The following is a 17,781-nucleotide window of genomic DNA, read 5'->3' on the forward strand; positions in this document are numbered from 1 at the left end:
GCCCAATTTTTATAGATCTTGCAGTAGAGTAGAATACCATCATTAACAACCCTGCCAATCTTCATACTATCTGTAAACTTAGACATTAAGCCTAATATATCTTCATCAATACCATTAATAAATACAGAAAACAACGATAGGTGCAGCACCAATCCCTGGAGGACTCCAATGATGACATTAGTCCATGAAGAGCATGTCCACTGATAACTACTGTCACACCAATTCAACCATTCCTTTATCCATAGCAGTAATTTGCCTTTAATGCCACTGCTCCAATTTGTACAGCAGTCTTTTATGTGCAACAGTATCAAAAGCTTTCCTGAAATCCAAAGTATACATCAATTTTTTTCTGTATCATAGTATCTAATCATATTTGTCAGGCAATATTGCCACTTAACGAACTCATGCTGTGACTTAAGTATAACTGCACTCCTGTCTAGATGGACCAGCATTAATTCTTTAACCAATGAACTAACAAGTTTGTAATTACTCATGTCACTCTTTGATCGACCATTTTTGAATTGAGGATATATTTGCTAATCTCCAGTCCATGGGAGATTTCTCAGAATCCTAGAATTCTCTCAATTATTTCAGCAATTTTACTTCCACTTTCCTCTCAGTTATTACAAAATCATTTAGCTCCCTGGTGCAGTTTGATAAACTTCTGGCATCCACTCTTCTAAAAAATTCCTTGTGTGAATGTAGATGGAAAATGCTTATTCAGCTTGTCAAAGAGCTGGGTAGGATCATCAACAGTTGAACCATCAAGATAAAGTGGACCAATGTGATTCATCCACTTCTTTCTAGTGTTTACATAAGGAAAAAGTCTATTTTTCTTTGCATCTTTGGCCAAAGATATTTCATAATCTGTCTTAGCTTGCATAACATCCTTTGTGTCTTGATTGCAAACTAGTGTATATCTAACCATACGCTTCTGTATCATCTGATAATTCATATGTACTCCACACATTTCTTTTCTGCAATTCTCATTAGTTCATCTGAAAAATCCTAGTAACTTCTATAATTATTCCCTTGGATGCTACCCATTTAGAATTTGCCGATGATAACATAATCAGTTGGTCACACTGTATAGAATATAAAAATTGCCTGAGACCACTGTAGTCACCTTTACGAGAGCAAAAACCCTTCCCTTTGCCCTTAATGGTAATTAATTACATCTGTAAATAATATCAATCAATGTAAATGCCACATTGAATGTGTTCACTCGGTGAACACTGCCACCTGGTGGCTGTTTATTTTTTCAGATTCGAAATGCACGAATAATCATTGCAGATAATCAGATCAAGAGTAATACTCTTGATTTGATTATCATGAAACGTGCTGCTGCAGAAAACAGTCGATCTAATAAATCCACAAAAATCTTGCTATTGTGCAAGCGATCAACTCACAGGTTCCAGTCAATATCTGGAAAGTTAAAGTCCCTCAATGTAAGACATTCTGATTTACTGGCCAACTCACTACTTCTCTGCACAGTTATTTGTTGTACTCGTCAGAATCATTAGGCCTATAACATTCTCCTCTCATTTTTTCTTTCCCAGTGCTAACGTCACACCAAACTGACTTGAACACTGCACTGCTTTAGATTTTGTGTTTCTCAGCTATAACCCCCTCCCTCCCATCCTCGCTGTCCTTTTTTTAAATTCACCGTAATACTTTGTTTCTGAGTAAGATTCCAATAAAAAAAAAAAAACATGTTGCTCGATAGTATACAGCATTATAATTATTCATCAGTATTGCTACCCCTGACTTCAAACATAGATAGTGATAAAGTAAACAATCTAATGCAAACGGTGCAAAAGGTAAACAATCTAATGCATTTTAACATTAAAACTTAAAGTTCAATTCCTCCAGTTACATAACACCCTCCATTAGCACCTTCACACACTTCACCAAAGATCAATACTTGGTAACATTTTACTTAATACAAATAAGCTGGGTTTACTTTTAAAATGAACACGTGTTTAATCCTTTTTGTGTGTGTGTGTGTGTGTGTGTGTGTGTGTGTGTGTGTGTGTGTGTGTGTGTGTGTGTGTGTGTGTGTGTGTGTGACACGCACACACACTCTAGGCACCACTTCAAGAATTATTAATTTTAAATGGATAAATGATGCAAGAAAGCAAACTTTTCAATATCTGCAAAAAAAAAAAAAAGAAAACATTACTCTAAGCAAAAAAAGTGACTGCCCAATTTCACTTGGAGCTCAACCAAACCTTCTGCATCTATCACATTATCTTTTGTCTTGCCTGCCAGTGAGAATACACCACCTCCATTCATAATATTAATCCCCTGCAGGGTCTTAAACATCTCAATCAGGCCTCCATCCATAGGATGTCTAACTGTCATGAGTTTAAGTTCACACCTTCTAAACTATTCTTCATATATATGTCAATTTGCACCTCTCACCAGTGTGATCACCCTTCTGGTGATCACCCATTTATAATAAATTCAAGAATAACATAATCAGATGGTACCACACTTAAGATGGCATGGTACCATCGAAATAGACCTAGGACATGGATATTTTAGAATGGGTGCATGGAAGAGTAACCAGATCAGTTAAGTACATAGAAGGGTACCTTTACCACAAACTTCAGTCCAGCAAATTGCAGTGCTTATAAACTAGGTGCCTGTGATGAGACCTGATTGAAGTGTTTAAGCCTTAACATGGATTGAGTGAACTAAATGCTGATAGAATCCTTAAGCTTTCTTGAACAACACACATAAGAGGACAAACCTAAAATGAAAATCAGGATAGTTACAGAATATGCATGATACGCAAATCTTTTCTTTCAGCCAGAGAGCTTGAATAAATATAAGGAAGAATTGGAGAAATTATTGGGAGGGACAGACATATGACCTGGATATATCTATATATCTTTGACTGATGGCATATAAGCTTTTTACTCTGCATCATCTGTATTTTGTCACCTCACCTTTTTAATCTTTATGCAGAAGGTATCATACGTGAAGTTTGGAAGATTTAGAGATTGGCATCAAAATTCGAGGACTGAAGATAAACAACCTTTGTTATGCAGATGATACTGTGCTAATTCGTAATTCTAAGGATCATCTTAAAAGGAACTCTGAGGAGAGTATGTGAAACAAGTAAGAAAAAAAGGGGAAAAAAAAGGATTGTTTCTGAATGTGTGTAAAACTAAAATTATGGTGATTATCTTGGTTCAAGTAAAGTGAAGGTTAATGAGCAAGATATCGAAGAAGTTGAATACTTAGGGTCAAGAATAAATAAAAATAGTGACTGCTCAAACGATGCAAAGATACGACAGGCAATTGCTAAAATGTTGGTCGCTGATCTGATAAATTATGGAGAGATCATGATGTGCCCCCAAAGACGAAACTGAAAAATTAACGAATCATTGATTCGTTAATTTTTTATTATTATTATCATTAGCCATATGGTGCAAGGAAGCCTGAGGCTTATGCTGCACCAGCCAAAAAAATTCCGAGTTACCCTGAGAGAAAGAGAGAGAGAGAGAGAGAAGTAGAAAGGAATCACCAAGAAAGAGAAGAATGATGATATCCAGCTCAGAACATTGGGTTTGCCAATCCCATACTCACCAGATGTGAGTCCATGGGGGTGCAACAAAAATGAATTCTTGAAGTGGGTGCAAGAATTACTTTGACCAATATCATCAGATAAATGTGGATCAATATTACTCTTCTCCTCCTAACTAGCAGTTTCCCTACTTAAGGTATTCTCAATGATATTGGCAAAAATCCTTGCATTACCAATACAGTCTCGACAAAACACTGGCAATGCCTGCAGGCACTTCCCTCTGAGTCACGATGTCCTTGGACTTTATATTGTAAGAGAATCTTGGAACAAACTTCTGTTATTGTGGATGTGGCTAGTTTGAATAAATTCAAGGAAGAACTAGACAAATTTTGGGGGGGCAGATAGGTGATGGGGAAGTTTTTTTTTTTTTTTCTGATGTTGTATAAGCTTGCTTTCTTGCATCATTTGCCACTACTAATCTTGTAACAACCATTATTCGGTTAAAATTTAAACTTAAGAAAATTACAGAATTTAAGCTTACAGAATTACAACCCCTGTGCATTCCTCTCTATGTAATATGTAGAGGTATGACGGAATATGTCAAATTTTTTCTATAAAAGACATGCATTAGCATTAGTAGAGGCATTTGATGCAAGAAAGCAAGCTTATGCAGCATCAGCCAGAAAAAAAAAAAAACCCCACTTCCACTTCACCCCTCTGTTCGTTCAAAATACCTGTCCAGCTGAGCCTTAAACTTATTTAGGCTATCAACCTCCACTACAAGGGATGGAAGTCTGTTCCACCTGCTGGCTAAAGGCAAATTTCCGCACATCTATCTTACATCTGTCTTTCCTCAATTTGAATTTATGCCCTCTCAGGTGATTTTTCTGAGCTAGAGGAAGAATCCCATCAGCATTGAGCATGCTCAAACCATTCAAGACTTTATACACCTCTATCAGATCACCTCGCTGGTGCCTAGTCTCCAGACACTGTAATTTGCAAAACTTAAGCCTTTCTTCGTAAGAGCACCCCTTTGTTCCATTCACTAATCTTGTTGCCCTTCTCTGTACTCGTTCCAGCAGCTCTACATCCTTCTTGAAATGAGGCCTCCAGACCTGTATACAGTACTCTAGGTGTGGCCTGACCAATGCCTTATACAAGGGAATAATCACTTCCTTATCCCTGCTTGAAAAATTCCTGTATATCATTGACAATACTCCATGAGCTACTCTTGCAGCCCATCTGCACTGCTCAGAGAACTTCATATCTGCCTGCACAACCACCCCCAAGTCCCTTTCATTCTCTACCACTGTCAGTGTAGTACCACAGAGTTGATACGTTGCTCTGGGGTTGCTGATTCCCATGTGTAGTACTTTACATTTGTCAATGTTAAACTTCATTTGCCACCTCTCAGCCCATCTGCTCAACCTTTCCAGATCCTGTTGCAGTAGCATAGTGTCAGTAGTGTCCTTGACAACCCTGCCAACCTTTGTATCGTCTGCAAACTTGGACATTAAGCTTGATATACCATCATCAATATCATTTATAAATACAGAAAACAATAATGGACCCAACACTGAGCCCTGAGGGACTCCAATGATATTGGCAAATTTTTCCAGTTACCACTTATGGATGTGAAGGATAGAATCTGAAAAGAGTTGACAGGAAGAAAATTGAGGCATTTGAAATGTGGTGTTACAGGAGAATACTGGGATTTCTTACTTGGATCAAAGAACAAATGAGTGGGTATTGAATAAAAATGGCAGGCCTAAAATTCTTCTTCATAGCATCAACAAAAGAAAACTCAAGTTTTCTGGTCATATAGTAAGAAGAGAAAACTTTCTGTTGAAGAATATAATGGAAGGAAAAACAGAGGGGAAGAGGTGCAGAGGAAGACCTGCAACTAGGTGGAAGGATGGGATCAGTGAACTTCTAGGCATGACACTTTGCGATGCTGCTCGCATAGCACGCAATCTATGCAGTTGGAGGAATTTGTTGGTGGCCACAACAAATTCCTCAGGGAGCTATGTGACTGGAAGAAGACTCTGCATCATTTGCCATCAAATACTTATAAATCCCTAAGCTTTTATTCTGAACCAATTTCAAATCTTCTCAGTCTAGTTCAAATATTAAAAAGAATATAGTCAATGGGACTATGAGATGTAATGCTTGGGGGGTCAGTTCACCAGGTGCAAACCTTACATTCAGAAGCATTAAATTTTATTCAAAAAACATCTGTGCCCAGTTTTTTGTCATTAACTGCTCTTTCTACCTACAAATCATCAGAAAACTGATGGGTTTCCCTCCACTGCCTATATATGCATTTTTTTCTCTTATCTAAGGTTGTTTTGTATGATTTCTGATTTATCTTGTTGAGTCAAAACAATAATCATAACTAAAAAAAGCAATGAGAGAAACAATGTAGCATCAGCAAAAGACAGTTGTCAAATATCTCTCAAACAGAGTCCATGCTATCAAATGCTACTTATAAAAATTAAATAAGTATTTATATGAACTAACATACAAATGTAACTGTTCTACATTGTGCCTCAGGTTCTCAAATTTTCTCATACAAAGAATTGTCTCTTTTAGTATCCTGATCCAAACACTGAGTATAACAAGCAGAATAAGACATTATTTGCAGAGTAAGCAAATATAAATCCATAATTCAAATCAACACATATGAAACTAAAAAAATAATTGCTCTGAACACAGTAATATTCTATTAGCTTAAGTAACTAGATGGTGGACACCCATATCTTTTCTAAAGATAAACTTAGGATACATTAAATAAACTCTGTTTAGAACAAATGACTGCCAAAGTAATATCTCAAGAGCAATTTTCCAAGTCCACACCTGCAACTAGCTTTTTCTTTAAATTTAGAAGATTTTAAACATCACTGAGAAGAAATATGAGCTAACCTTGTCTCTCATGTTAAAGTAGAAAATTTAAAATAAAAGCTATTTTCAAGAATTGTGTACTATTTGTTTATCTTCTAAACATTTTCTTTAAATTCTTCAGTAGAGTTTATTGACCATATCTGCAGTAGCTATTTCAAAATGTTCCATGCTATCATTTTAACATTAAAACTCAAAATATTAATGAAAATTGGCTTCAAATATTAGCTCCTAAGGCCAACAAGGCTTTAGGAGCTAATAACACTTTTTTGTTTGTTTGTTCACCACATGTATAAAATGCTTCCAGTAAAGTTTGCCACCACATGCCAAAGCATATAAATCATTAGTTGATCAACACATCTATCTGTTCTGACATTCATGACATAACATCATAGTATTCATCTGACTGGTCAGTTACTAATGGGAAGGGGGGGGGGTACATTTTAGTTAATATTTCTAGACTTCCAATTATCAACACAATTATAGGTCGCCATCTTGTACATTTATTTACTTTGAAAATAAATCCTTATTGATATGACAAACCTGCAAAATAAAGTTTACCCTTTTCTCTTTAATGGCTAACTGAAAATTAGCTGTAATCATTACTTTTTACTTTTAATTATGTACAGTATTGTATAACTTCAATATCTGATAAGTCAAACCGGTAAATGTGCTGCATGAAATATATCCAAACTATGGAGAAACCTGTTGTCAATTGTGCAGGAATCATTAGCAAATTAACAGTGCAGGAATCATTAGCAAATTTCTCATACAATAAGTAAAAGAAAGTCTTGGATAATCCAGTTGATGTTGCTGGTGAACTAAACAGGTCCTATGAATCAACCTTTACAGAATGAAAGACTGCTCATAGTGAGGAGAAACTATGCAAGTGAAGCATAGCTATATGAAATTACTGATTCTGAAATTACAGAAGACTATTTATTACAAACAGTAATAAACAAACAAATAATTCTAATGGTAAGGCTCTTGAAGTTGAAAGCATATAGTGAATAATTTTGAGTGAGACAGTCCAGTTAAAGAGTGCAATTCTGCCCATGCACAATAGGAGGGATTATATGCTGAAAGCCTTGTGGATTTTGCAAGGATTTTGGGGGAGGGGGTATTTTTTTTTTTTTTTTTTTTTTTTTTAATCAGTTATGGCCTGCACTTGTATTTAGAAGGAATCTTTTGTAGAGATGGGATACATTTAAACAAAGGTGGTGCAAAGATTTTTGCCAGTATTATTGAGGATACTTTAAAGGTTCAGGGAAACTGCTAGTTTGGGGGGGGGGGGGTAATATAAATACACGTATAATATTGGTCAAAGTAACACTTGCACATACCTCAAGAGTTCTTGTTAATTATTGCAACAGAACGTATTAGCAAGATGTTCTAGGGGAAGAAACTTTTCAAATGATTCAGCACATAACCAATGACAGGGAAGCATACAGATCTGGAGGCTTCATTTTAGGAAAGATGTAGATCTGCTGGAAAGCACGTAGAAAAGGGCAACAAGATTGGCGAAGGGAAGAATAGGGTGATCTTACCAAGAAAGGCTTCAGTTCTACAAATTTCAGTGTCTGTAGACTTGGCACCTATGAAGTGATATGATTGTGGTGTTTTAAGGTTTCGAAAGGGTTGGGCAAGCTCCATGCTAATGACATTCTTCCTCTTGCTCATCAGACTACACGCAGGAGGGAGCATAAATTAAAATTGAGGAAGGATTTGACCATTGGAACAAACTTCCATCTATTGTTTTCAGTAGTCAGAATAAACTCAATGAAAAACTAAAATTATTGGAGGAGATGATGTGGGATTCTTCCCCACCAAAAAAAAAAAAAAAAAAATTGGGAAAAAGAGGTTTAGACTGCATTGTAGAAAGTTCTTTTAGCCAGTAAATTGTTAAGTATTGGAATAAGTTGCTTGCCTCTGTGGGTAGCTGAGACTGCCAGTTTTGGGAATATATAGTTAGTTGGTTGTTATGTTGTTATTTGGTTTTTAGAAGCATTAGCAACTAAGGCCATATTGCTCCAGGGATATGCCGTGGTCATTTCCTGACCTTTCCGCATCCTCCGTATTCGGTGGTCACGGGCTCAAACCCCAGTCTGATCAAGAAGTGTGTGCTACGCACTGCTACTCCTGCCCACCTGGCTACGGAGGCACCATAGTTAGTTGGGTAGGCACCCATGTGAAGTGGAAATGCAGATAGGGCTTTCTTGTGTATGGGTTTTTTTTTTTTTGTCATTGTGGCAAAAAGCCTGGCTTACTTGCACCATATGGCTAATACTAATATTCATTTTAATCAGTGTCTGGGAAGGTTTCAACAAAATTTTTTGCAACCTGTGAATTTTTCATGGGTCATGTTCAAAGAGGCTTAATCTAGTAAGTTTCCTGCAAGCACATTAGTAGTAGTGGTGGTGGCATGTGATGCAAGAAAGCAAGCATTACTAATTCATCATTTTGTTGCAAGTTAAGAAATTAAGTGATTCATTGGCTGTTTTTCGTTTAATGATTAATATCTCTTGAATATGGTTTAACACTTCTGCTGTAGGTTTAAATACTTAAGTTAACAAAAGAGAGCCAACATTTTTTTAGAATACATTTTTTAGAAAATTAAAATGCAATTAGTAATCTGCAAGTGAGATTAACGAGGTGGGAGCTCTAAGGAGTTTAATATTAGCTTACTAGAGTACATTATTAAAGCTTGGTATATTTTATTTTTTCCTAAAATAAATACCACAAATATGGCTATGTTCTTTTTCTTAAGACATTACATGATCACGTTTCTTCTCCCTACCTATTCTAAAAGGAAAATAAAAACTACTTGTTTTTATTTCTTAATTAATTCTGAAAGCTCACGGTAACATGCTCCAATATTCAGCACAGCAACCCCAAATATGCAGAGCATTATAAATGCTCTACAATTGGAAAATTAAGAAAGCAACTAATTCACTAAATTTAAAATAATAATAATAAAAATGCAGAAAAGTAAGCATATCCTAAATCAAAATAATCTTCTAAAAATCAGTATAATACTTACTGACTGATTTCGCTGATCACACAATTTACACACATTACACTTGCCACACCTCCACTTGGTGGTTGGTGGACGTACTGCATTTTCATCTGAAATATTGAAATGGAATATGAGAGATAAAAAACAGAACTACATCAAATATGTCACGGTAACATTTATATTTTTAAAGCTAAAAATATTTATTATAAATGCATTTTCTGAAAAAGTTAAATACAACAAAGATCTTAGCTAACAAATAATTTGTTAGTTAAGATCTCAAGTAGTGTTGCATTCCAGTTAAGTAGTGATCTATTACTGCATATATAAATGTCTTCAACAGTTTTTTTTTTTTTTTTACAAAAAAAGCAAAGTAGGTGCTGGTACTCATTCTTCGTTATCAGGAAAAATTGAAAATTAAAAGGACATTAAAAGTACAGTGCTCTAAAAAAGTATTTCCTGATATTGATATTCAGTAGTAATGTTTTTGGAATAAGAACAACAAATTAAGTATATTAACACAGTTTATTAAGCATAAATTTATTATTCAAGTATATAAAAAAAGTAAAATGTGTAAAAAATAAGTAATAAATAATAAGTAAAACTTAGAAAAAATAATTTCATAATAAAGTTTTTATAGAATATTCCAAATTTTTATTGAGTTCTCATCCAACACACTACGCCGACTTCTTTTCTTACTGTTTCTGTCTGTTGATGAATGAAGTTTCCAAAGCAGCCACGAATCGACATATTTGCTGGATCGAAGTGTGTCACCGGTGGGCCTACAATTTTAAGAAATAGTAGTGAATTAGATAGTATGAATCAGAGCTGTAATACTCAATACGTTCTACATTGATATTAATATTTGTAAAATAACAAGAGAAGTTTACCTCAATATAGTACGTAGAACACTTCCGTATGACACTCTCCAGAAATTAAAATGAAAAAATCGAAAACTTACATTAGAGTAAAAAATAAATAATTAAAAACCAATTTAACACAATTAAAAATCAATTCCTTTCTAGGAAGGAAAATCGTTTTGAATATTTTTGTTAGATCCTTTTTAATATTTAATTGTGTTAAATTGTTTTTTAATTATTTATTTTTTACTCTAATGTAAGTTTTCGATTTTTTTGTTTTAATTTCTGGAGAGTATCATACAGAAGTGTTCTACATACTATATTGAGGTAAACTCCTCTTATTATTTTACAAATAGAAATAGTAGTGAAGAAACTGTTTTTGTCATCAACGAAGTTCTGCTTGGGCTGACAATCAGATTCATTTGTGAAAATCCTCGTTCATATTTACTCAATGAAATTGGTATCATACTCAATCATCAAATGCTCTTCAAATTTTCCGAAACCGTCTTTTCGATTAGGTATTCTTGAAATCCACGAATTTTATCTCTTTCATTTAATTGAAGTTGATTAATAATTGATAATTTTCTAACTTCATTTTTGCCAAATGCCAATATTTCACGTTTAGAAGGTTTAATGCCTTCATTGTCTTCATTTTCCTTCTTTCGTCATCGATATTGTCACTAATTCTTAAATTTGATTTTTTTTTTTTTTTTTTTTTTTTTTTACTGTCCAAAATGTAATTATCATTCAGATATTCAGCTACTGTGATCATGTAAACAGAGATAGGAAAAATTTACGAAAAATGTGGATAATGCACTTCCACAAAATAACAGATGATTATTTGTCGAAGTAGAATTAAGTCACTCTCTCTCCTAATTCTCAAATGGGGCACTTACAGTTGATTCACAGCAGTGTCCAACCTACTGCCCCTGTGTGAAAGTGAATACAGCATTTTAAATTTTGCTAATTATTAAAAAAAAAAAATTCTCATTAAATGTTTTGTTTAATAAATGTAATCTTGTATTGTGCTTAATAAAATTTTCGAATATTTTCAATTTTAGGTTCATCATTACTTTTATTTATTCACCTTATATTCATCTTAAGCAGTGATCCTTTCGGGTTGTAAATTTTCTAAAGTGAGCATTTAAAGGGCAAAAGTAAGGTTTTTTTGTTTTTTTTTGAAAAACAAAAGAAATGTCATATTTTTATGATTTTAATAAAATCTAAAATAATATAGATAGCAAAGTGACATAGATTTGTTACACATAAAAGTATTGGGAATTTGCATTTTTTATATATAGCCTGAAAAAAAAAAACGGTAACATGAAAGCAGAAACTTCCTTTTACATGTAACAAGATATGGAAAATGTAACGCACTAATTTTTCTCAAATCACTCAGAGCGGCCCCTGTATGGGAAAAGGTTGGATGCCACTGCAGTAGAAGGTGAACCAGAGCCCATTGGGAATACCCCTTGATCTGCTCACTGTTGCCCAGCATGACTTATCCGTATGTGGGACAGGTTTTACAAGGTACCCCTAAGTTGTAGAATGGTAATCCCTTTAGCTCTCTCAATTCTTGCTTAGCAGCAGCACTAATATCCTAAGTTGCCTGAAGGCCAGAAGTGCGAACAGTGCGTACACAGTTAAGTCTTTCCTAAGCCGTTTGTTATATGAAAATTTTCTTCGCTCAACGGAAACTATTTTAAATGTAATTTCCAAGGGGCATTCAAAAAAAATTTTCTATAAAAGGAGTTCGGTAAACAGAAGTCCGACTGAGTAATTCAGAATTCTAAAAATGGTTATAAAGTTTTATACAGAAAATATAACAATAGACAATGAAAAATGCAAATACAATTAAATAACTAAGCTTATTTGAAAAGTAGGTAACCATGTGAAAATATTTGCGGAATATTACAAATTTCGAAGTGTACAGCATCCAAATATCACAGTTAACAAAGGCGCCGGTACAGATACCATTGTGTACCATCTCAAAAAAAGCACTGGTCTTCAAGATCCAAATATTTCTGTCATCACTGTGAACAAATATTAGCCACTCTTACTTTACCTCTCACTTAATAGGACCAATTTGAACTTTAGATATGCACATGCTTAATTTCTGCATTTTCCTTTGTTTAACCCTCCAATCACTTGTGCCCTAAATGAAACAAATACACTTGCATGGTGTCTGCAAGATGCCTCTTTGTTTTAAATTATAAAAAATTGAGAAAATACTGTATAATCACTTAGAGCAGTGGTGACCAACCTACGGCCTGCGAATAATTTTTATGGCCCGCATGAAAAGTGAACTAAAACAGCATCGATCTCCACTGCATGTACAGGCATGCAAGCGTCCAGCCGACTGTATCAAACATGTACATGTGATTCAGTGCAGTCATATGTACGCTAAATACAGTTATGTATTTTGATATAGCTTGTTCATTGCATTAAATTAATTTAAAATAAAATCATTCTTAAAAATGTTCCAAAAGGGGAAAATTGGTTTGGAATGTCGTGTTTTTGATCCAAGGTGGGCTGAAGACTATTTCTTCATTGATTACCACGAAAAAGTGTGTTTGGTGTGTCAGAAGACTGTGTGAGTTTTTAAAGAATATAACACTGATTCCAATAATAAATCTTATTATCAACATAAAGGAGTGCTGCGAAAAGAAGTGTTCAAAGTTACAAAACGAATTAAGAAAACAACAAAACATACTGAAAACATATCAGTCAAGAAATTTATCTGCTGTACGTGCCAGTTATCAAGTTGCACATTTGATCGCTTTTGAAAGTAAACCATTCAATAATGGTGAAAATTTGTTAAGCGTTGTTTGTTAAAAGTTGTAAAAGAAATTTTTCCGGAGAAACCAACAACGATACAAGACATTAGTTTGTCTTGACAAACAATTATGCAAAGAGTAGAAGATATTGGAAAGAATTTGTCTGAACAACTTTTGGAAAACATAAAACAAATGAAATATTTTAGTGTGGCACTGGATGACAATACTGATGTAGATGACACAGCAACTCTTCATTTTCATACATGGAATTAATGATAATTTTGTACCAGTTGAAGATTTAGTTGATCTACACAGTATGCGCGGAACAAGTACAGGTGAAAATCTTTACCAATCTATCAAAAATTTAGGATTAAATATTAAAAACCTGGTAGGAGTCACAACTGGGAGGGTGCAAAAAATATGATTGGCAAAAACATTGGACTTATGGGAGAATAACCAAGAAAATGACAGATGTTGGAGCTGAAACCCAGATTGGAATACACTACATTGTGCATCAAGCTCTTTATGGGAAAGTATTGGATCTCCGACATGTTATGAATGTGGTTATTTCAACTGTAAATTTTACAAGATCACATGGCCTTAATGTGGTTGTTGAAACATCACCGAATGTTTCAACACAGAAAAAAGGGAAACCAATAAAACAACTATCAAATATGGAGTGGCTGTTTGATCTTGCAATTCATGCATACATTTCTAGTCATTTAAATGCTCTTAATTTAAAACTACAAGGGAAAAGAAAATTGTTCTGATTTGTTTGGTGACATCAAATCTCAGAATAAGTTATTATTTAAATTCCGGTTGAGCAAGACAATTTAGTTCACTTTGAATGTTGTACTGAGCTAAAGGAGAAACATTTCCAAAAAATTGTTGCCTTTCGTTATTACAATTACTTTTTTGGCAAGTTTGAAGGTCAATTTTCTGATATAAAATCCCATGATTTGGTTTGGTTGGGTTTTTTTGGCGCATTAGCAACTACGGCTATAATGTGCCAAGACTAGAAAATCACATGAAAAAAACATTAGCTTTTGTTTAAGAACCCATTTACTTCTATGGCTGAATATACAATCCCAGATTGCAACTTGAAATTATTGATCTTCAAGCCAAAATATGATTCAAAAATAAGTATATAGACTGCAAAAATGAACTATTTGAATTCTAGAAGGCTTTCCCATCTGAAGATTTTCAGTTAATAAAAGAAAATGCCACGAAAATGGCTGCTTTGTTCGGATCAATGTATGTTTGCAAACAGATTTTTTTTTTCACTCGTAAAATCAAATAAATATTTAAAAAGAAACAGAATAACAGACGAGCATATTTTTTATTTTTTTTTTATGAAAACCGCAAACACGAAAGGTATTAGAACCTATAGTACTTAGTACAGTGCTTGGGTTGGAGGATGAGAAGCCGAAAAAAGACATTTGTTGACATTAGACTTCAACTTCTGTAGACTGTAATTTTCAGAAAATACGTATGAAGGAAGGTTGTTCCAGAAAACAGCAGTTGAACGAATAAACGAGGAAGATGAAAAGTTGGTTCTGTGAGTCTGAAGTTGAACAGTAAATGGATGTTGGCTGGTGGCGGCAATTGTTCAGACCGTCTTGAAAGAGAGAGCGGGGAATTATAGAAGCCAATTCAGAACAACAGTGCCCATGGAAGTATCTGTAGAAAAGCAGCAGAAACAGTACGTCTATGAGACAGAGTGGAGAGACTCTGTTAGAGATGAGTCATTAATTAACCTAACTGCCCTCTTCTGAATGGAATCTAGAAGCCTGAGAGAGGTTTTGGGGGCACCACCCCAGATGTGGGAACAATATTCCATGGTAGAGCAGATTTGCGATTTGTACAGAGTGAACAGCTGTTTGGAAGAAAAGTGACTCCAAGAGCAAAATAGAAAACCAAGTTTTTTGGACACAGAGAAAGCAATATTTGTAATGTGCTTGTGCCAAGGGGGATTAGAAATCACAGTAATCCCCAAAAGAGATATCATCTTGCTTAGAAATCAAAGTATCACCAAAGGTAAGCATAGGAGCAGAACAATCCTTTCTGTGTGATATAAGACAGGACTGAGTTGTAGAAGGATTGAAATCAACTAAATTGTCTTTGCCCCACTGGAGAATTACCTGGGGATCGGCATTTAAGGAATTGGTAGCGGATATTGGAGAAGTTGAAGCTGATTAAGCAGGGCAAGGTTTCTCAAACCGGAAAGTGGAATGCAATGTGCTATCATCGGCAAAACTATGGACAGGATTTCCAGTCAATAGAAGGCACAAGCATTAGCAGTGAAGTTAGAAGATATACAGCCATCCACCATCACCCTCCGTGAGCGGTCAGAGAGAAAACTGGATAACCAATTACAAAGAACAGTTGGAAAACCATAAGATGGAAGCTTGTTCAGATCTTGTTCCTCTTGACATATCGAAAGTGTTTGATATGTCAAGAGGAACTGCTTGTTTCACCAAACTTTTCCATTGAATTTGTCAATAAATTGGTAACATAGGCCAGAACATCACCTGTGGATCGACACTGACGGAAGGTTTCTAGATAGTTAAGAGTTGACGATTAAGTGATTTCCCCATTACTTTAGAAAGAGTAGAAGTAATTGGATGGGAGGGATTTGTCGCTCTTTTAAGGAACTGGCTGGATATGAGCAAATTTCCAAGCACACGGAAAAACACCTTTGGAATAAGAAAGTGAATAATGGTGGCATAGAACAGGAATAAGTTCAGGAGAGCAGGTTTTGAGAACAAGTGGAGAAATACCATCAGGACATAATCTTCTTTATGTATTGAGATTGGCCTCACAAATTTGCAACCAAATTTTGAAAAATTATTTAAAAATATACAGCCTCAATCATCTCATTAAATGTTAAGTTTTGTCCAGTAAATGTTATTTTGTACTTTGTATTGTACTTAATAAAATTTTTGAATATTTCAATTTTAGGTTTATTATTATATTTATTTATTCACCTTGATATTGAAAAGCAGTAATCCTTTCCAGGTTGTAAATTTTCTAAAATGACCATTTAAAAGCAAAAGTAAAGTATTTTTTTAAAACAAAAACAAAAGTAAAGTATTTAAAAAAAAACAAACAAACAAAGGTAAGTCATATTTTTATGATTTTAATAAAATCTACAAAATAAATCACTGACATAGATTTATTGCACATAAGTGCTGGGAATTTGCATTTTTATATGTATAGCTTGGAAAGAAAAAGGTAACATGAAAATAGAAACAAGATATAGAAAATGTGACACAATTTTTTTCTCGAATCACTCTGTGCGGCCCGCGAAACAAATCTAACTTTGAATATGGGCCCTGTACGGAAAAAGGTTGGACACCATTGATTCAGAGAATACTGGCAAGGAAAAATATATGAGGACGATATCACTTAATTTCCAAATCTAAATAAGTGCCATCTGTCTGATGACATATTAGCAGCAGATGGTTAAATTATCCAGCAATTTATTTAGATTTCAAATGCACTCCTCCCAACTGTAGTAGCTATTTTTCACAAGAGAATGTTCTAAACTTTTTTTTTTTAGTGAGCTTAAATTGGTAGTAATAATTTCTGTCAAACGGATAAATGCTCGAATTACACTAAACTAGGCACCTTATAACTTATCTTGCATTTTTGATACAAATGAGGTTTAAAATCATTTCTTCCAAAACCCTCTTCAAAATCTAATAGTGAAAGGAGAGCTTATACACTTTACTAATAAAAATTAAGGCGCCTCCGTAGCCAGGAGCGCAGCGGTGTGTAGCACACGCTTCTTGATTAGACCGGGGTTCGAGCCCATGACCACCAAATACAGAAAGGTCAGGGAATGACCACCGCATATCCCCGGAGCAATATGGCCTTAGTTGCTATTGCTCCTAGAAACCAAATAACAAACAAACAATAAAAATGTTATAGCCGTGTGTGAGAGAGAGAGAGATAGATGCATGTGTGCTTAATAAATATTATGATCATAACTTATAAAGATAAATAAGTATTATTATCTAACTATTGTAAATCACAATCAAAACCCAAGCAGCTCAACACTTTCTATGCAGATAAAGTAGGCCAAATCCCACAACAAAAAAGACATTCTCTCTCTCTCTCTCTCTCTCTCTCTCTCTCTCTCTCTCTCTCTCTCTCTCTCCATGTCTTTTCTATACACTGTATAGCCTCGTATCATTGGAGATTATTGTCAAAATAAGTTTCTTGTAGACAAATGCAAACTGGAGTATGTTTGTGACTTAGGAACTAGATGTCATCATAACCTGCACACAGTACTCCAGCAGAATTTCAGATGTTTTCGAATTTAACTCTAACTTGCAGCTTTTTCTCAACATTTCCTAATTGGTGTTAAGTAATCACCAATTCTTAATATCATTGGTACCGAATGTATACAACAATATCATCTTTTGTGCCCTTAAAGGATAACTATTTTAAAACATCATTAACTTCTGCCAAAAATGGCAGAAATTAATGATGTTTTAAAAATTAATGATTTCCTGCAAGACCAGCATCTTCCCACAATTGGAGATCCTGCTGTACTGCATCATGAGTGTAGGCACACTAGTGTTGAGCTGGACAGCTGAATACTTAATGAGCTGCCTCTTTTAATTTCTTCAGGGGTAAAAACTCTATTCAAGTTTTTATATTCACCCATCATAACACTGAATTTATACATGA

General features: G+C 34.6%; 1 protein-coding gene across 4 annotated transcripts in view; it reads right to left on the reverse strand.

Annotated features, from left to right (window-relative positions):
* LOC150083662 (uncharacterized) overlaps nucleotides 1-17,781 on the reverse strand; it is a 396,332-nt gene that overhangs the window by 221,766 nt on the left and 156,785 nt on the right. For all 4 annotated transcript variants that reach the window (XM_090378102.1, XM_090378101.1, XM_090378103.1 and 1 more), the window contains one exon: nucleotides 9,474-9,559. In XM_090378102.1, coding sequence (XP_090234228.1) covers nucleotides 9,474-9,559 — 86 coding nt within the window. The remainder of the gene's footprint in view (nucleotides 1-9,473; nucleotides 9,560-17,781) is intronic.

The sequence above is a fragment of the Mastigoproctus giganteus genome, chromosome 7, assembly GCF_048544385.1.
Source record: "Mastigoproctus giganteus isolate SK-2022 chromosome 7, ASM4854438v1, whole genome shotgun sequence".
NCBI classification, from domain to species: domain Eukaryota; kingdom Metazoa; phylum Arthropoda; class Arachnida; order Uropygi; family Thelyphonidae; genus Mastigoproctus; species Mastigoproctus giganteus.